The sequence below is a fragment of the Mesoplodon densirostris genome, chromosome 13 (genome assembly GCF_025265405.1).
Source record: "Mesoplodon densirostris isolate mMesDen1 chromosome 13, mMesDen1 primary haplotype, whole genome shotgun sequence".
NCBI lineage: Eukaryota > Metazoa > Chordata > Mammalia > Artiodactyla > Ziphiidae > Mesoplodon > Mesoplodon densirostris.
In genome coordinates, this window is record NC_082673.1 from 31,940,563 (window position 1) to 31,960,989 (window position 20,427).

A 20,427-nucleotide genomic window follows, 5' to 3' on the forward strand; every position below is an offset into this window, starting at 1 on the left:
TGCAGCATAATTTGTAATAGTAAATATGTGGAAACCAGCTAAGTGTCCACTAATGAGGGGTAAATTATGGCATATCCATCATTTAAAAAAAAATGATGAGAAAGCTTTTTATGCATTTGTATGGAAAGATATCCAAAATAGATTACTAAGTGAAAGACAAGCAAGGTGAACAGGTATATACTGTAATACTAATTCAATAAAAGTAAGAGACATAATATACACCCACATATATTATTTATTTTGTATTTAAACCTATTAACTTTTTATTGAAGTATAACATATATATATATATACAGAAAAGTGCACATTGTGTAACCTCAAAGAATTTTCATAACTGAACATACCCATGTAACTGGCACCAAGAGTCTAGGTCCTAGATCAAGAAACAGAACATTTCTATCATCCCAGAGGCCTCATGTCCCTTCTAGTCACTATGACCACTCTACAAGAGTAGACATTATCCTGATTTCTAAAAGCATAGGCTAGTTTTGCTTATTTTTGTACTTAATAGGAATTGACTCATAAAATGTATACTTTTCTGTGTCTAGCTTTTTCATCCAGTATTGTATTTGTGCAATTCATCAATATTGTACACTGCTCAGTATCATTGCTGTTTAGTATTCCACTGTGTAAATGGGCCACAAATCATTTACCCATTCTACTACTTATGGATATTTGGGTAATTTCCAGTTTGAAGCTATTATAAATAGCACTACTATGAACATTCTAGTATATGCATATGCATGTCCATATACCTAGGCAAGGAATTGCTGAGGATCTGCATATCTGCAATTTTAATAGTACTGCCATACAGTTTGCAAAACTGATTGTACCAATTGACACTCCCACCAGCAATGTACAAGAATTCCAATTGTTACAAAACCTCACCCACACTTGCTATATTCTGTCTTTTTAATTTTAGTTATTCTTGTATTTGTGTAGTGATATTGCACTGTGGTTTCAACTTGTATTTCTCTAATGACTGATGATGTTGAGCACCTTTTCACATTCATTTGCTATTTGCTATTTAGATATAGCCTTGTGTGAAGTATCTAGGTCTTTTGCCTACTTTTATATTGAATTATCTGTCTGTTACACTTTTAAATTTTGAACCATGTGAATACTAATTTTTAAAAATTTTAAAGTAATGTAATTAAAAATAAAAATAAATTGTATAGTGCTCTATGCTGCATGTTCTCTCCTTTGAGATTTATAATATACTAGTATTTCAGAAGCTCTAAAAAGTCTTAAAATTTTCACCACCACAGAACAGTTGAAGAAACACTGTTTCCATTCTTGTCAAATTTTTAGTTTTCATGGAATTAATAATTGCTTCCTTTTTTTACTTGCTTATATTTTTTAAGTTCTCTCTCAAATTGTATCATGTATTTCATTAGATCTATCAAACATCTATCAATATAACTACCCAAATACTCAAAATTAGTAATCTAAATAAATTCAGTTACACTAACCAGTCTTTCTTCTTGGAGTCTGCCATCTTTTTTCTCCAGTGAAAATGATTGCTCTCTAATTCTGCCACATATCTTTCACCCTGGCATTTCCCTTCACATTCTCCTGGTCCTTTTTTCTGGATCCCATGTCTTTCTCTTTCTTGTCTTGCTCTCATGTTTTGTTGGAGCACATCCTCTAGTAACTTTCCCTAAAAAAAAAAAAAGAAAAAGAAAAAGAAAAAGAAAAGGGGAATGGATCGAAAATAACTGTTTTCATTCTTGTATATGTGAAAATGTTTTTATTCTACTCTTACACTTGATGGATAGTTTGACTATAGGATTCTAGGTTGGAAGTTATTGTCTTACAAAACTTGAAATTTCACTGTAGTGTTTTAGCATAAAAGTGTTATTGTTGAGAAACCCAAAGCTATTCTAATTCCCATCCGTTTATTCCTGCTTCTTCCCTCTGAAAACTTTTAGAATCTTCTCTTTATTCTTAGTGTTCTGATCGTTTTAATGGTGTGCTTTAACATAGGTCCTTTTTCATTCACTGTGGGTAGCTGGTGGGCCCTTTAAATAGGAAGATTTTTGTCTTTTGGTCCTGGCAAAAATTCTTGAATTATTATTTTGATCATTTCCTCCCTTCTTAATGTTTGTTCTCTTTCTCTAGAATTCTTAGTTTGTAAACTAACTGGATGAATGAATGAACGGGAAATGTTTTCTGAGCACTTTTTGTAGCAGAAAGCTTATTAAGGAATGAACCACAGATTATCAGACCATATCTTTAAAGCTAAGTATTTTATTTTAAATTATCAAATTTTAAAACACACTCTTTCATTACAGCTTCCATTTATTGTAAACTGTAACACTGCTACTCTCATTTCAGGCAATACAAAAATACAGGAAGCACTGATTTTCTGTAGGCAGAAATCCCTGATTGAAGTCAGGCATTCCCTATTACTTTTGCTTTAGAATTCATTAAATGCCTAGCATGGACTTGGTATTGTGTATAATATTTGCACCACACTTTGCAAAAGAGTCATTTCAGGTGTAGAAAAGTGTTTGTTTAAGGTAAAAAGATCTTTGCAGTCTTTTTTGGTTGGCATTAAACACCGCATTCTTCCCAGATCTATAAGAAAGAAATGTTTGCAGTCTTACCTGGAATGAAGGGAGGGACTCTCTCAAGGTTACTTTTCAATCTCTGTAATTATGGACGTCAGGAGAGAGAGAGAGAGAGAAAAAAAAAAAGTCAGAAAAATACGTCCCTAGTAGAGAAGCACTCAACAGGAACTAAACATCTGAACTTTTAGACAGGATTAAACTCTGACAGGGCTTATCAGCCACCCCCACACGACTGAAGTAGTTGGAAGTGAGGTTAGATTGGAGTCCAGATAAGCAAGTGAATCTTCACCCCTACCTGACTCACCGGGCTGAGAAGTGCGGAGCCCTAGTAAGTCACCACCGCACTCCCTCAAAGGGCTTTCCGCGCAGGCGCGGAGTCAGGAAACGGCAGCTGCCACACCCACCCCGCTACCTCTGTCTGGTGTTTGGCGACTCCACGAAGACGCGCCGATGGGACCAGAGGAGATTCCTCCTGGGTGGGAGGGTCCGCTGACTGGGTGTGAGGCTGCGGAGAAGAAATTTCCCCAAAAGAAAACCTTTCCAACCTAGTGGGTTGGGGGGAGAGAAGACAAATTGAGCGCCCCTGGCTCACGTCCCCACTCCCAAGCCCCCGCCCGAGCCCCGCCGGTGTGGCACACGTCGTCTGGGCGCCACAAGGCGGAGATCTCGGGCCTCAGGCCGAGGCCGGAGCCTTGCTGGGAGGATCGCGGGCCAGCGGCCCTCATCCCCGCCTCGGCATCCGCCGCTGACGTCGCCTGAGAAGTCTGGGGAGGGAGGAGCTCCGACAGGCGGGCTCGGGTGGCTGGCAGCGCCTGGGAGGGCCAGGTCGGAGAGAGGAAGCTCCTCCCCTGTGCGCCCCGCCGCCGCAGAGTTGACCAGTCTGTAGAAGAGAAGAGTCCGCTCCGGCTCCGGATAAGCAGCGGCTTGGCGTGGGCTGTGCGGAGAATGGACAGCCTCGTGACCTAATGTCCGGCAGGCTGTAGGGCCTGCCGACCCGGCTCGCGCAGGGGGTGGAGCCGCGGGTGCGGCGTGCTCTTCCGGAATCGACCGGCTGCCTGAGTGCCCGCGCCACCCGCTACCATGAACGAGGAGGCCATCTGCAGCGCCCTGCCCACCATCCCGTACCACAAGCTCGCCGACTTGCGCTGCCTGAGCCGCGGCGCGTCCGGCACCGTGTCTTCTGCCCGCCACGCAGACTGGCGCGTTCAGGTGGCCGTGAAACACCTGCACGTTCACACCACGCTGCTGGACAGGTAGGGCGCCCCGGCGGCTCCACCGCGGAGCCCCGAAATCTGCGTTCCCCACCCCACTGGCTCTAACCCCGGGCAAGCGGGCTCTGAAGCCCAAGCGACGGTGACCACTTGGGATCGGCCGCACACCTCGTCACCTCTAGGCAGCCGTTCAACGCTTGGGCTAACATGGTGGGGAGAGCAGGCTTCTCTGGAGATGCAGCAATCACGCTTCTTTTCACTGCCCTCTCCTTTTTTTCTTACTCCTGGGCCTCCTTTCTCCAGACACCACAAATCAGCAATCACAGCCCAACTCTAAACGTCCTCTTTATTGAAATTGGGTTTTGTTTGCTTTGTTTTTCCCTGCTTTTTTTTTTTTTTTTTTTGAAGTCGAATTCTAGGGCTGCACTTCCCAATAGGTAGCTCTTAGCCACAGGTTGCTATTACTTTTTTTTAAAGTGGCTATTAGAAAATTTCAAATTGTATATGTGGTTCACATTATATTTTTATTGAACAGCACTGCCCTAGAGTCTGGGACGTTTTGGTTTGGCCTTTTTTTTGTTTTTGGTTTACACATGTAGGCATGAAAGTTTAGATATCAAACTCAATTTAGTTTCTCCTCTTACCGTCACAGGGAAGGAAGCCTGTCTCTAGAGGAAACTTGTATTATTTTTGCTAAGAATAAACTGAAATCAGAAAGCTGTTAAATGACCAAAAATTTTGAATGTCTCTCCCATCCTGGAACAATTTTAGTGCAATGTCTAGATTTCAAGGGAAGGCTAGATTAGTTCCTGTTTCCAGAAAAACCTTTCAACCATATATATTAATCAGTGAGTCTAGTCACTAATCTTGTGTATTTTCCTTCCAATAGGAATTAAACTAGGCCCTGCATTCAATTATTAGTGAGTTGACATCCATGATTGCAACATTCTCCTCTCCTCCCCCTATATCTGAAGTGAAAATACATCATGCTAGATGCCTGATTAGCCAGAGGCTGTCAGTATCCAACAGCAGACAAATTCCTCAGCTTCAGCCCTGCTAATGTTATTGACTTTCATCTGCCTGTGGCTTTTATTTGCTCTCTTGCTATCAGGCTTGGATGGGCTAGATCTCACAGTAAGCTTGAGACACCTCTAAAAATTGTTCCCGCTTTTGTGTACCATAATCCTGATTTAGTGATATACAGGGTATATTTACCCTGGGTCTTGAATTCTGTGGAGCAATTACTGGGAAATTATGTGTATGTGTATGTAGTCCACTTTGAAGGGTGGTGGTTGATTAGAGAGGCTAGATGTATTTTAGAATCAACTATTAAAATATATGGAAATCTAGCACTGATGGACTCATTAGGTATTTTAAAGGAGATGGATCCTCCCATTTTGGATGCTGCTTCTCAAGATTTTAATTTATCTACGTTTTGTGCCATTTGGGGCCAAGAAATGAAGGCAGTTCCCTTTCGTGCTCATTAACAATTTCATAATCTAAAATTCTTCACTAAATCGGGTAGGAAATTAACTCTGCCGTCAAAGAAGCCATAAGGACCAGTGCAACACTCTGGCTTTACTGCATCACATTTTTTCTTCCACTTGTTACCTAGAATGTTAACATTAGCAGTGTTTATGTAGTCTGAGCATAAGACTGGGCTATGCATTTGACTCACAGGGTGTCTTATGTCCTCACTTATAACGTGGGAATAACATGTACTTCTTGGGCTCTGGTGTGGATAATTTTGCATTGTTTGCATTGTTCTTTGAGATCACAAAAGAAAAATAAGTTTATGTGCTGTAACATGTTCTTATTTTAGTGATTGGTGAATTATTCTCTGTAACCTGACTTCTGCCCAATGAGTGGACCTTCCCCAACAATCTCCCAACTCCTTATGAGTAGTTGAGTCTGATAGGTTGTTCAAATACCTTGTGTAAAGAGTGTAACTGTTTTGTAACTGAAATTTGCTGTGGGTAATTTTGGTAATATGTCTATAAACATTTTTATTTTTTTAAATATAAAAATCTATTTTTAAACCATTTTGGCTTTTTCTGTTTTCCCACTCATTCTTCCTGAAATCTGACTTCAAGAATTTTCCTTCTCTGATTAAGCAGTGAGTGGAAAAAACAAAGGCTTTAGAGTCCCACAAGTGCAATTCAAATCTGACTCCAAATCTGCCACTTAGTGTTGGCATGACCATTAGAAATTATTAATTTATGTGAGCCTTAGTGCTCTCATATATAAAGTAGGGATGATGAAACCAACTGTAGTAAAGTGGCCAACACATAATAGGATCACAAGAGAAGGAAGAATACATCATACTCTTAATGGGAGGAGGAATTAGTATATTAAGTATCACTAAGATATCCCCTAGCATGCCCTCTCTATAATTCTTTCTCAGAGTATCCAGGAACCTTCCCGGCAAAGGTGCTACTCAATAACTGTCTTGTTGACCTACATTTCATGAGGCGAATACAGACCTGTTTCAGCTTAGGAAATATAAATTTAATTAATGCAGGTCTCACAAACTCGTATAATTGGTTGCCTCACAGTTGGGATATTAAGTGGCTGAAGAGCAGTGAGAAGGAGAGAAACTCTTTATGCATTCCTGTAATTCTTGAATTTTGAAACATGTAAGTATATTACCTATTCAAAACATAGATGACTAAGATTTTTTTGGTTTATTTTGCTTATTGTTTGCTTATTGTTTAGAGCAAAGTCTAAATTTTCAGCTTTCTTCCAGTAAAACCAACTGGAACACTTCACACATAATGGAGAATAACCACCATTTTCAGGTCTGGGATTCAGTGAATTGCTAGGGGTACTAAGGACCACTTTGTTTTAATACTTTTTACACCCAAATCCCTTCTATCATGATGAGGCATAAGTGGTCATTTGCCTTTCAATTTAGTGCTTACCCTTATTAAACTTACCAGTCAACTGGCTAATATTTAGAGAAAGAGCATCTGCTCTGTGTATTACCAGAGTTGTCACCAGACCCTTGCTCAAAACTCACCAATCCCTCCTTTGAACAGGAACCAACATGTATCTTTAAGTCACAGGGTCTGGACACAAAGGAAGCTATAGGAAGAGAAAAACAAAAACTGGATAGAATCAGCTGAAACCAAAATGGCTACGAATCTGACCTCCAACAGACCCTGAGGAGTCTCATTCTATGCTGATTTTACTATATAGTATACTAAATGACACACCTACAGGTGACTGTGACCGGATGTCACAAACCAAAAAAGGACAGAAAAGGGGTGGTACCCCATTTCCAGGGAAGCCCTGCTTCTTTCCCAGAAAACCAGTGCACGTGCCTCACCATCATTAGTCTCGCTCCTACCCTCATCGTCCTTATTCCTTAAAAGCAAATCCCTCTCACCATTAAGGTGAGAAGTTGATTTGTGAACTAAGTTTCTACTTCTCCATTCTCTGACCATTGAATAAAGCTGCTTCAATCTCAGCTTCGGTTTTCTTTTGGCTGCATGAACTCAAATGGAGAAAGAACCTTCCCCACTGAGGCAGAGGGCCTCAGCAGGGCTAGGGAGCAAGCAGGGGTCCATAAGACTTAACTTGGTAAAGTATACATAACAGCGCTATGGGAAAATTCCTTTAAAATAGCCAAGTAATTACATGAATGTTCACAGAATGCATATATCTGTAAGTTATTCCTTTCATAGAATCTTTTCAAGAAGTAATACTTATTCTGATAATAGTATTGTTACTAAAAAATATTTTTGAACCATTTGTTTGGAGATGTCTTTAGACTCATTTTACAATCTCATGTTTGCACAGTTATAGCTAATATAGATGAGTAAATAAGAGATGATAAGTCCACCATAGTTTAGAGTAGGAATAAATCATTTCAATAGAGATTGACTAAGGAATGACAGGGCATCTGCTCCACACAGAGCAATCAGCTCACTGCTTTAAGGGAATATTTTTAAAATAATTTGTTCATTATAAAACTATATAACAGAATATGTGCATCCATGAATGATTTTCTTTACAGAATTATCTAGGTAAGCAATATAATAATACTATGATTGCTAAAATATTCTTAAATTAGCCATTTAGTGTGCCTTTAGACTCAGTTTACAAATAATGTGAAAGACTTAATCTCATTTTTGTTTGGTTATAGTTAATGCAGGACACTAAATGAAAAGATAAATCCTAATATAATTTAGAGCTAAGAGATAGCATTTCAATAGAGATTGGCCAAGAAATTATCTATGAAAGAAGTAAGATTTAAATTAGACCTTGAATACAAGTACCATTTGCAGATGTGTAGAGAGATAAAGATAGCACTCTATGCAGAAGCAACTGTGTAAACAAAGGCATCAATACTGGACAACTTAGATTCTGCTCATGAGACAGTAAATAGATGTAACTTGCCATGGACCAGCGGGAGAAAGAGGATTTCACCGCCCAGGGTCAGAAGGGAAGGGGTAAGGAACTGAAGTAGCACCGACGAATGGGGTCAGAAGGACCAAGACAACTGATGGTTGCAAGGCAAATTTTATTATGCTACAGTTGTAGATTATATAGACTAGAAAAAGGGAGGTTGGTTGCCAGATGGTGGTTTACCTCATCTACAGACTGTCTCGGCTTCAAGGTTAACTTCCCTGGGAGGAAACCCATAAGCCCAGAATCATCCAAAATAACCTGCACGTGCAGGAGGGAGACAGCTTTGCTTGTCTCATTTTACATTCTTTCTGATCTCTGGGCCCTGGTGATTTATCTCCCATGGAATGAAACAAGGAGGGGAACCAGTAGGCACAGTCCCTTCGAGCAGAGGCAGCATGCCTGGAATGTCCGCAGCTTGCCCTCAAGGCCAACCGTTTCCCACAGGTCCCCCTTTTTTATTTTTGAATTTTTGTTGCAAAATAATCCCATGAAGCTTAGTGCCGAGAGTAGTATATTGTTGCATGAGGATACGAAACAGACATGAGAAGATTATTATCAGTAATAGGCAAATTCTGGCTAGGGTAATAAATCCTGACAACCTTCCAGTAATCCAAGACTGAGGGTTTAACCACTTTAAATGATCCAGTAAAGTTTGAATTACATCTTCTGGCGAAATATCATCAAGATGTGCATTTTGCATATCCTGAATTTCAGCATTTAACTTCTTAAGATCAAGACTAATATTATTATCTGACCAAACACTCAGCAGATGCATTTTTACTTTTTCTCATTCCCCAATAGTGTCATTATACTTATAAGGAGTAACACAAATCCATGTATACTTTGCATGACAAGCTAAACGCATCCTCAATTTTAATGCTGCCATCTGATCTCTTCTTCTTCTTCTTTTTCTGAATCAACACTGTCAAATTTTCGGGAGAGATGCAGAGCTTCTTCATCTTCGGAACTAGTTGTGAGCTGTGGCGAGCCATCTATTTGCTTGAGTAAGCGTTCAGGAAGCCAGCGAGGTCCAGGCGCTGACCTGGGAAAGATACACACGTGACCACGTCCCCAAATCAACACAGAATCAGGACCATGCCAAGTGCTGGTTAACGGATCTTTCCAGAGGACCTCCGGAGACTGAGAGGCCAATCTTGGCTCAGCCACCAACCTCTCCCCTGCAGAGCGGCCAAATTTGTCAACAGTGAGAAAATTTAAAATAAACAGAGCATGATTTATAAGGTTATGTGGTGTTGTTCTGTATAATTCCCCCTTTTTTATTTTTTCAATAGTTAGCTTTAAAGATGTATTTGCGTGTTCTATAATACCTTGTTCTTGAGGATTATATGGAATGCCTGTAATATGGGGAATTTGTAATGAATTACAAAATGTTGTAAAAGCAGCACTAGTGTAAGTGGGCCCATTATCTGTTTTTAGAATTTTAGGAATATTCATAAATGCAAAACAATGTAATAAATGAGTAATAACATGTTTAGTAGCCTCTCCGGTCTGTGCTGTAGCACAGAGGAAACCAGAATAAGTATCAATAGTGACATGAACAAACTGTAATTTCCCAAAAGACGGGATATGAGTAACATCTATTTGCCATAAATGACTAGGTAATAATCCACGAGGATTGACACCATAATGTGGAACAGGAAGGTGAGGTAAGCATTGTGGGTATTGCTTAACAATTTGTTGGGCGGCTTCACGAGTAAGGGAAAATTGTTTGCGTAATGTAGCCGCCGACTGATGGTGTAAAGCATGCGATTGTTGTGCTGCTTGTGAAGCAGTTTGATCATAACTTACCATAATATGAGGGTGTCCAGGACATGGACCATGAGTATCAACAGTATGAAGATAATGAATGCAATACATTAGCCATTCTTGACAGCATGATGAACGGAAAGGAGGAGGACGGTAAATTGGGATATGTCCTGCTTTAGGGAAAGGAGATGGAGGAGGAAGAGTAAGTTTAACTTTATTTTTGGGAGGAAAATGCACAGGATAAAGATCACATTTAGATCGAGTTAAAACATTTGCAGTCACATTAAGTTTAGACAATGGACCAGGCAAGTTAGAATGAGCACATATATGCAGAGCTGCAACAGGACCATCGTGGGAACGAATAAGCTGTTGAAGCAAACGAAAAGAAGATGATAATTCAGGGTCATTAGTATGTCCTATGGTTGCAGTCTCCAGAAGAAATAATAAGCTAATAAGATTTACAATCAGAAAACAAAAGATATAGAAGGCAAATGTTTAAAAGCCATAATGACAGCATACAGTTCAGCACGTTGAGCTGAAGTCAAGGAAGTTTGTTTAATGAGTTCTGTTCCGTTGTCAATGATTACAGTAGCCACTCCTGAAGAAGAACCGTCTGTAAAAACCAAAGGTACATGAGGAATAGGCTGTTGCCTAATTATAGAGGGAAAGATATAAGAGTTAAGTTTGCTGAATTGGATCAATTTATCAGCAGGGTAATGGCATTCCAAGGTACCTGAAAATCCTGCAAGAGCAAGACCCCATTCATTACTATGTTGAAAAAGCCAATTTTGTTGACTAACTGAATAAGGGATAATAATTTGAGAAGGTTCTATACCTATAAGTTGTAAGCATCTAGTTCTACCTTGCATTATTAAATTACTAATAAGTTCATAATAAGGGTTAATAACTTTAGAGGATGTAGTTTTCATATGAATCCATTCAATAATTCCAACAGTTTGCCGTAAGATGGCAGTAGGCACATGAGGTGTTGGACAATTAAAGAAATTGGCAGGTGAGTATGTATTCGAGTTAATTGTGCAGAGCTGATAGCTCTAGTAACTATTTGTAAAGCTTGAAATCCTTCTGGAGTCATAGAGCATGAAGAAGAAGCATCTGAGTCACCTTTAAGAATATCAAACAAAGACTGTAATTGAGCAGTAGTAAGTTTTAAGGAAGGCCTTAGCCAATTAATATCTCCAAGTAATTTTTGAAAATCATTTAATGTTTTTAAATTATCAACTCGAATTTGCAGTTTTCGAGGCCTAATGGTAGTGTTATCAATATATTTTCCCAAATATAAAAATGGAGATTGTCTTTGAATTTTTTCTGAGGCAATGACCAAGCCAAATGATTGTAAGGATTGTTGTAAAATTTGAAAAGCAGTCTCTAATAAAGAAATATTATCAGTGGCTAAAAGTATATCATCCATATAATGTATGAGATACAATGTTGGAAACCTTTTTCTCACAGGAGTCAAGGCCTGAGCCACATATTTTTGGTCCGACAAATAATGTAGGACTATTTGTCATGCCCTGAGGCAATACTTTCCATTGAAATCTCCTCATGGGTTCCTTAAAATTTAAGGAAGGCAAGCTAAAAGCAAAATGTTTTCTATCTTCAGGAAACAAAGGAATAGTGAAAAAACAATCTTTTAAATCTATAATTAAAAGATAATAATTGTGTGGTATGGCTGTTGGAGGGAGTAGTCCTGGTTGAAGAGCTCCCATTATTAGCATAGTTTTATTGACGGCTCTTAGGTCCTGTAATAACCTATATTTTCCAGATTTTTTCTTGATAATAAAAATAGGAGTATTCCAAGGACTATTGGAAGACTCTAAGTGTCCTAATTTTAATTGTTCTATAACTAACTGTTCTGCAGCCTCTAATTTCTCCTTTGTGAGGGGCCATTGGTCCACCCATACAGGGTCATCCATCAGCCAAGTAATTGGATCAGCAGTGAGTGGAAGAGAATCCAAGGCCCCTAAGAAAAACCCAAACCTTGTCTATCATTTTTTATTTTCACATCAATAGGATAGACAGTTCCTTGTTGATTTGTTCCCAGCCCTTTTGTGGGAAGAAATCCTTGATCCAACATATTAGAGACTTGAGAATTTGGACTAGAAAGTAATACTCCCATTTCTTTTAATATATCTCGGCTCCAGAGGTTTAAAGGCAGCCCAGGCAAAACATAAGGCTGGAAGTATCCTGAATGGCCCTCACTCTCTTACCATAATAATAACTGACTGCTTTGCACAGGAGAAGAACTTTGTCTTATTCCTTGAAGTTCTGTAATAGTAGGACTAACGGGCCAATGTTTAGGCCAGTGCATCTGCGTCATAACAGAGACATCAGCTCCAGTGTCTAACAAACCTCAAAAAACCTTTCCATTAATGGTTAATTTCATTTCTGGACGTTCTTTCCCTATCTTCTGAATCCAGTAGGCAGCATTAGATGATCCAAAAGCCTTTGTTCCTCCCTTTTGATGTTGTAAAATTTGTCCATGAGGTACAAAGGGCAAAAGTAGCAATTGTGCAATTTTATCATCAGGAGAAATAGTTATTGTATTTTTAATAGTTTGTGCCATGATTTTTATTTCTCCTTCATAGTCAGAATCTATGACTCCTGGCACAATAGTTAAACCCTTCATGGTGACACTACTTCTTCCCAATAATAGTCCCATCAAACCCTTGGGTAAAGGTCCATAGATGCCCGTAGAGAGGTCCTGAGGACCCATTTCAGGAGTTAATACATATCGGGCAGAGGTACTGAGGTCCAGTCCTGCGCTTCCTGGTGTTGCTCTGGAGAGCGAGGATATTGTATGTTTTTGGTTTTGGTTAATGTCTGATTGATAGTTTGAGGAGGATACACAGACATCGCCCTTATTGTTTGTTGGGGCCGGAGAAGGCCGGGAAGAGTTTCCCGACAGTGGTGTCCCATCCTTGTGGGCCAGTGAGCGACAGTCTTGTGCCCAGTGTTTTCCCTTATTGCATCAGGAGCATAAACCAGGGATTTTCCTCCCATCTGGAGGTTTGTGAGTAGGGAAGGAAGGACTAGGTTTAGAATTAAAAGATCCACATTCTCCAGCAAAATGGCCTGCCTCTCCGCATTCAAAACTAGTCTTTGTTCTCTTTGATTGCTTCTAAATCCCACTTTAGTTAATGCTGCAGCCATAGCAGCACCCTGTATATAAGCAGGCCCAATGTCTGCACAAAGGAGAATATAGTCCTCCAATGTTCCCCGTTTTCTCCAAGGTCGAATCACAGCCTGACATGCATTATTAGCGTTTTCAAAAGCAAGTTGCTTAACTACAATTGTACCAGTGGGTCCATCCACAATGAGTCTCCCCACCGCCTGTGACAATCTATCTACAAAATCAGCATATGGTTCATCAGGTCTCTGTCTAATTTTTGAAAGATCCTCAGTTTTGTGTGTATAAGGTAATTTCCTCCAGGCTTGTAATGCCAAATGATTTATTTGAGGATAAGCAACAAAGGGATAAGTTAATTGATCTTGTAAAGAAATATATTGTCCTTCCCCAACCAGCACATGGTAATCAACTGGAATATTATGTGCAGCATTCTTTTCTGCTTGTTCAGCAGCCTGTTCATAAAAGTTAGACTTCCATATTAAATAATCTCCACCATCTAAACAAGCTCGTGCAATAGATTTCCAATCAGCGGGCGGAAGAGCTTCTGCAATAGCTTCTCCTGTCAACCATAGCAGGAGTAAAAGGAGCAGTGGGCCCATATTGAGCACAGGCAGATTTTAAATCTTTCAAAAGTTTAAAAGGAAGAGCCTGATGCTCCCTAATAGCTTGTTGAGGATTATTAGGATCAGGTCTTTCTACGACAGGACAACAGAAAATAGGATCTTCTCCTCGTTTTATTGCTCCTTGTACAGCGCGCTGCAAGGGACTGAGCATTTTTACAGATGTAGATTTTTGAGGAAGACAGTCCTTATTAATCTGCAGCTTTTTCACTGACTTATCTATCATAGCCATTAGAAAATCATCCTCGAGATATTTTTCTTTCGTGTTTAAAAGCCTCATCTGTTAAATCGAAATGTTCCTCTTCATCTGATATGTTAAAATTAATAAGTTCCCTAGATTTAGGAAGAGGCGGTGTAGAAGCCCTTAAGGCAGTTTTATCTTCTGAAGAAGGCTTTTGCTTTTCTGACTTTACATTCAAATCAACAGTATCATGAGAAGAATCTAAACATTCTTTTATCAGATTCCACAAACTAAAAGTAACAACAGGACTATGAGTAGTCCTTTGAGACTCATAATAATTTTTTAAATCTTCTCCAACTTTCTGCCAGATTTCTATGTCAACAGAGCCGCCATCAGGAAACCAGGGAGATCCATCATGGATATGCTGCAAAAACTCAGTCAACTGTGAGGTAGAAACTTTATTACCCCGAGCTTTAATCATCGAAAAGAAAAACCTGAGCAAATAATTCACGCTCCTTTGAGCCCTTTTGTCCCATCTTATTTTACTTCTGACTATTGCCTTATGCCTCTATTAGTTTCACTTTTACTCGTGGCCACACATATTTTGCATAAGGTTCTCTTACCTGCACTTTCTTTTTCTTTTAATTGCCTTCACGCTTCAGGTCCCTGCCTGTTCGGGTGCCACTTGCCGCGGACCAGCCGGAAAAAGAGGATTTCACCGCTCAGGGTCAGAAGGGAAGGGGTAAGGAACTGAAGTAGCACCGACGAATGGGGTCAGAAGGGCCAAGACCACTGATGGTTGCAAAGCAAATTGTATTGCGCTACAGTTGCAGATTATATAGACTAGAAAAAGGAAGGCTGCCAGATGGTGGTTTACATCATCTAAAGACTGTCTCGGCTCAAGGTTAACTTCCCTGGGAGAAAACCCATAAAGCCAGAATCATCCAAAATAACCTGCACGTGCAGGGGTAGACAGCTTTGCTTGTCTCATTTTACATTTTTTCTGATCTCTGGGCCCTGGTGATTTATCTCCCATGGAATGGAACAAGGAGGGGAACAAGTAGGGACAGTCCCTTCGAGCAGCAGCGGCATGCCTGGCACGTCTGCAGCCTGCTCTCAAGGCTGACTGCTTCCCACACATGGGGCTACTTCTGCAGGTGGGGTCAGAATCCTCCTCAGTTGCAGGTGGTCCCTGTGCATATTCTAGGTGATGCTTCTCCTCTGTTCTACTGCTTCAGTTTCACACTCTTCCACTTGTCTTCCGTCTTTCAAAACTCTGTTGAAATCTCTTGATAGTTGTGGGCTTATATACTTAAACACTTTGATACCATCATTGTAGTGTCTTGTCAAAACAGAGAAGAGCTGAAAGGGTTCTCATGCATTCTGAATCTGCTATTCTGTGGTCCCAGTGTTTAAACTTCTTGGTCTTCCCCAGTGTCTATCATTGCTTTTAGAAATACAATCTCCTGGTCTACTCCTGAAGGAAATGAACACATCACATCTAAAATGACAAGGAATGCGGGTTAGATGCTCTAGGGTCTTATCGTACTCTGCCATTTACTAATAAACCACTTACGTGCTACAAATTGTAGGTGCTCATTTATAAAATGAAAGGGGGTAACATTACATGAACTATACATTTCTCCTACTCTAACATTTCATAATTTACTAAGTTTTTTCTTAAAATTTCTCTACATTGTCATTAATTTTCATTAAAAAAATAAAAATCTAACTTTTTCTTTTGAAAATCATAAAGTAATTCCCATAGTCCTACAATAATGGGATAATTAGTTCTGAAACCTGTCAAGTTTCATGTTTCATACGAAAGGAAAATCATATTAAATAATTTTTAAAAATTAAACATGGACTTTGTAGCACAAAGACAAGGTCCCCCCAAATGGTGTTCCTTTATTTACTGGAAATGTTCAGCTCTGCATTAAAGTTGAAAGAAAATAAATATATTATTTTTGAGGCACAAAAATTTCTTATGAAAATCAATTTTTCTTTTCTGTCCATACAAACAAAAGTATGGAATGACATTAGAGGTCAGGTTTATTTGGTAATAGAATGTAGCTTCTTGATATTTTTTATTTTAGGAAAGGAGACTATCAACATCAAAACTTTTTTCAACTTTACTTTTATTTAAAATGAGGCCATATTTTTCTCTTATAAAAAGAGAGTTCAACTAGAACTGTCAATTTTCTCATCGGTAAAACAAGAGCACTGAATCAGCTGACTATATTCATTCAGAACTCAATTTCTTTATCGTATGATCACTAAGGTTCTCCCTAACTCTAATATACTAAAGTTCTAAGGAAATGAAAATATACTACTAACGACATGTTTTGATTTTTATTTCTTAGAGTTCAAATGTCCACCATTCACCTTGGTCTAAGCTTAAGGAACCATTCAAGGGGATACAATGCAGATGGGAGGGGAAAACAGAACCCTCACACAAGCTGTGCCGTGTTGCAATCAGGCTTCCCTTTGAAAAATAATCTTCTCTATAGCTTTAAAGTGATAACTTTGTACCTGCAATGCTTCTTGTTTCAAACGGATTTTCTCTGCTCTTCCTGAACACTTTCTGAGGAATCATCAACCTCTTTGATTTCTGAGGAGGAAGGACTCTCTACTGTCACAGTCACAGGAAGTTCTGATGGACCTGAGTGTCACAAGAAGAAGATAGGAAACCACAGAGTTGTTAAACTAAAGTGCAAAGAAAGAAAACAAGATTGTATAAAAGATAACACAAGCCAGATACCGAGTATCCAAATATTAGAGGACATTTAACAAAAGTGACCTGAGGTATCATTATTTATAAATGTCTCTCACTGCTCCTTAGTCTAAAACAGGCAATGACTAAGTAAAATTACAGGAACTTATTTTTGCTATTTTGCTGTACAGACTTCTGTTGTACATGGTTAGGATTAGTAATGGGAATTGCCCATATTATTTTATTAAGTTTCTTTCACAGAAGCCAAGTGAAGAGCCAGGGTAACCATTTTTTTCTCAGATCAACTTTAGACTGCAAATGAAAAATTTATTTTTCACCATCAGACAAAAACAGTCTGGAAGAAAATGTAGTTTTTTGGAGAAAAATACATCAGTAAAGGGACTGATAAAGAATCAGAAGAATAATCAGAAAGTCAACATATCTAAGCTGTGTATAATAGATGTTACAATTTAAAAACAATAAATCACATACACATACATAACTAAAACTGAGTCATCAAAAATTTCATCTTCTCATAACCCTTAAGCCAAAATCAGGGTAACAGTAGTACAATTCTCCCATCAAGCTTCCCTGCCAATGCAATGTTGTTCAACTGGACATTTCCAAACATTTAAAAACTGACCTGGCCACAACCCCATAAAAGTCTACAGATCATAAAGAAGTGTGCTGGGATTACGTAACTATGCAGAAGACAAGTCACTAGGACATCATTTTGACAACAAGCAGCAAACCCTGCATCATAGGAAAAACCTAAGAGGAGAACGAGGTGCACACCCCTCTCTCTGGGCATGCAAGGGCAGGACTGACACCCAAGATGCTCTTCTCTCAACCTCAGCAGTGGTGCCTTTCACAGAGCAACTATGCAGTCTCCCAGAACCACTGGGAAGGAGAATCTGATACTGACAGTGTTAGCTTGTCATGAGGCCATAAGCGAGGGAATGTGTGTGGCCTTGGTGAGAGAGCAGAGGTTTGGGAGATGTTGCTTTATATTGGCTTTCAGATCAGGAATTTGTACACATAGCCCACAAACAATGTTTCTTGAAAACATGTGAAAATTCTTGAGTATGACAGCTCTCTGTGAGGGGTCAGAAATGGCATTCAAGTTCGTTTCACTGGGTAACAGCTGATTTGAAGACTGGAAAACAGGCTTCCTTGTTTATAGACATAACCACAAGGCCGCCAGTTGTGTGCCAAATCCACACAACTACACAGTTGCATTGGAAGAGCGACCAAACATGTTTTACATAGATTTATTTCAGAGAGGGAAATGCTTCTTGTAAGGCTCTGTCAGTTTAAAAAGCAAGAAGAATGACCACCCACCTTTCCCAATTCAAGCCCTATATATCATAAATATGATAGCTAAACACCAGCAACTGATTGCATACATCACAAGCTTTGATGAATGCAAAGCCCCTAAGAAGATATCAACAACACGAAGTTAGATCTTCATGTAAATACATCACCAGTTAAACCCAGTTAATACAACTATTTAGTATTATGTACAGCATCTGTACAGAGTTGTGTATAAAAATAAATAAGCTCAGTTGTTACTTCTCCTTTTTCATTTTTAATTCTATTGATTTGAGTCTTCTCCCTTTTTTTCTTGATGAGTCTGGCTAATGGTTTATCAATTTTGTTTATCTTCTCAAAGAACCAGCTTTTAGTTTTATTGACCTTTGCTATCGTTTCCTTCATTTATTTCTGATCTGATCTTTATGATTTCTTTCCTTCTGCTACCTTTGGGGGTTTTTTGTTCTTCTTTCTCTAAATGCATGAAAGAATGCTCAACATCATTAATCATTAGAGAAATGCAAATCAAAACTACAATGAGATATCATCTCACACCAGTCAGAATGGCCATCATCAGGAAATCTAGAAACAATAAATGCTGGAGAGGGTGTGGAGAAAAGGGAACACTCTTGCACTGCTGGTGGGAATGTGAATTGGTACAGCCACTATGGGGAACAGTCTGGAGGTTCCTTAAAAAACTAAAAATAGAACTACCATGTAACCCAGCAATCCCACTACTAGAAAACCATAATTCAAAAAGAGACATGTACCAAAATGTTCATTGCAGCTCTATTCACAATAGCCCGGAGATGGAAACAACCTAAGTGTCCATCATTGGATGAATGGATAAAGAAGATGTGGCACACATATACAATGGAATATTACTCACCCATAAAAAGAAACGAAATTGAGCTTTTTGTAATGAGGTGGATAGACCTAAAGTCTGTCATACAGAGTGAAGTAAGTCAGAAAGAGAAAGACAAATACCATATGCTAACACATATATATGGAATTAAAAAAAAAATGTCATGAAGAACCTAGGGGTAAAACGGGAATAAAGACACAGACCTACTTGAGAATGGACTTGAGGATATAGGGAAGGGGAATGGTAAGCTGTGACAAAGCAAAAGAGAGGCATGGACATATATACACTACCAAACGTAAAATAGCTAGCTAGTGGGAAGCAGCCGCAGAGCACAGGGAGATCAGCTCGGTGCTTTGTGACCGCCTGGAGGGGTGGGATGGGGAGGGTGGGAGAAAGGGAGACGCAGGAGGGAAGGGATATGGGAACAGATGTATATGTATGATTGATTCACTTTGTTATAAAGCAGAAACTAATTTAAAAAAAAATAAGCTCAAAACAAGGACCTGGAGGGCTCTGCTACTGAGAAAACTAAACAGAATTCAGCCGACTGGCTTGGTAATAACTCTCTGAACTGCTGAGAGGCCCCTTCAGTTCCTATGTCCAGAATGGTTGAGATTTCAATCTCACTTCTTTAAATGGTGATATCAATCGTTCTCTAATTTACCACCCTGTGTGACGGGGATGGACCTGAGATTAAGTGTCTCAAGAAGAAGATAGGAAATACAGAGCTGTTAAACTCAAGTGCAAAGACTGGGGATTCAACACTATAGTTTATGCAACAGCAATTCACATTACCATTTGCAAAAAAGTAGTCGGTTGTCCAACGGGGATTATAAACATCCATTTAACATGAGCAACTGAACAGATATTTTACACAGTAACTACTTCAAGTACTATATAAATCAATTCTCTTTCTTTTCTTAAGCAATTCTTAATCCCCAATTTCGTGAATACTACCAAGTAAGTCACTTGAAGATCATCTAGAGCCATCTATTTCACTTAGGAAGCCTAAAGCTATGGTTGAACCATTTTATTTACTGTTCTGCGACAAAAATTACTATGAACAGCTATCCGCTGGGTAAGAAATCAGGTAAAGCTAGTTTGACTCACTAAATCTGATATGCTGAGTTAATAAGCCAGTTGATTTAGAATAGGTCTAATGCATATTTCTCATCCATTCTGCATTAAACTATTTCCCATGCCTAAAATGTCTTTTTTCCCATTTGCACATATCCAAATTCCTACTTGTGTGCTGTAGGGCTTCGCTCAACTACACCTGCCTTTAATGAAACTTTGCTCACATGTACAATTGGTGATAATTTTAGTCTCCTCAAGACTCCCACGGGGTTACCTCTGTTGTGACACTTGAGAAACAATTTGAAATTCCCCATTACTGTTTGTTTTTCTTCCTTAGAGGGCTCATTAGGCAGAAACCATGTGTCAGTTACCTTTTTCCCTCTATAGAAAGCACCAGAGACCACCCACATAATAGAAGTTCCAAAATAAAGAACTCCGAATGACTGAAAAAGACAGGGAATGCAAACACGTTACCTGTTGCTTTTTGCATATTCTGCAGTATGCCATGGCTGGAAACCAGACACACCAGGTGGTAGAGGTTCAGGACC

At 39.2% G+C, this 20,427-nt stretch overlaps 1 protein-coding gene and 1 long non-coding RNA gene across 4 annotated transcripts; one reads left to right on the plus strand and one right to left on the minus strand.

Moving 5' to 3' along the window:
• Positions 1-310: 310 nt before the first annotated feature.
• On the minus strand, positions 311-3,318 carry LOC132500927 (uncharacterized). Its single transcript, XR_009534099.1, has 3 exons — positions 2,878-3,318; positions 2,610-2,652; positions 311-1,660 (listed from the first exon to the last, which is right to left on the minus strand). It is a non-coding gene; the product is annotated as an uncharacterized LOC132500927 (long non-coding RNA).
• A 40-nt stretch (positions 3,319-3,358) lies between these two features.
• Positions 3,359-9,438, plus strand: LOC132500926 (receptor-interacting serine/threonine-protein kinase 2-like). 3 transcript variants are annotated; one of them, XM_060116292.1, is made up of 2 exons: positions 3,359-3,826; positions 9,140-9,438. In XM_060116292.1, exons 1-2 carry the CDS (start codon positions 3,654-3,656, stop codon positions 9,258-9,260), a joined length of 294 nt encoding a protein of 97 aa, XP_059972275.1. In that variant the 5' UTR covers positions 3,359-3,653; the 3' UTR covers positions 9,261-9,438. The 3 variants fall into 3 exon arrangements, 2 of the variants coding, with proteins under 2 accessions (XP_059972275.1, XP_059972276.1); XM_060116293.1 differs by having other exon boundaries at positions 3,360-3,826; positions 9,146-9,438; XR_009534098.1 differs by lacking the exon at positions 3,359-3,826 and adding an exon at positions 4,185-6,420 and having other exon boundaries at positions 9,146-9,438.
• Positions 9,439-20,427: the final 10,989 nt, after the last annotated feature.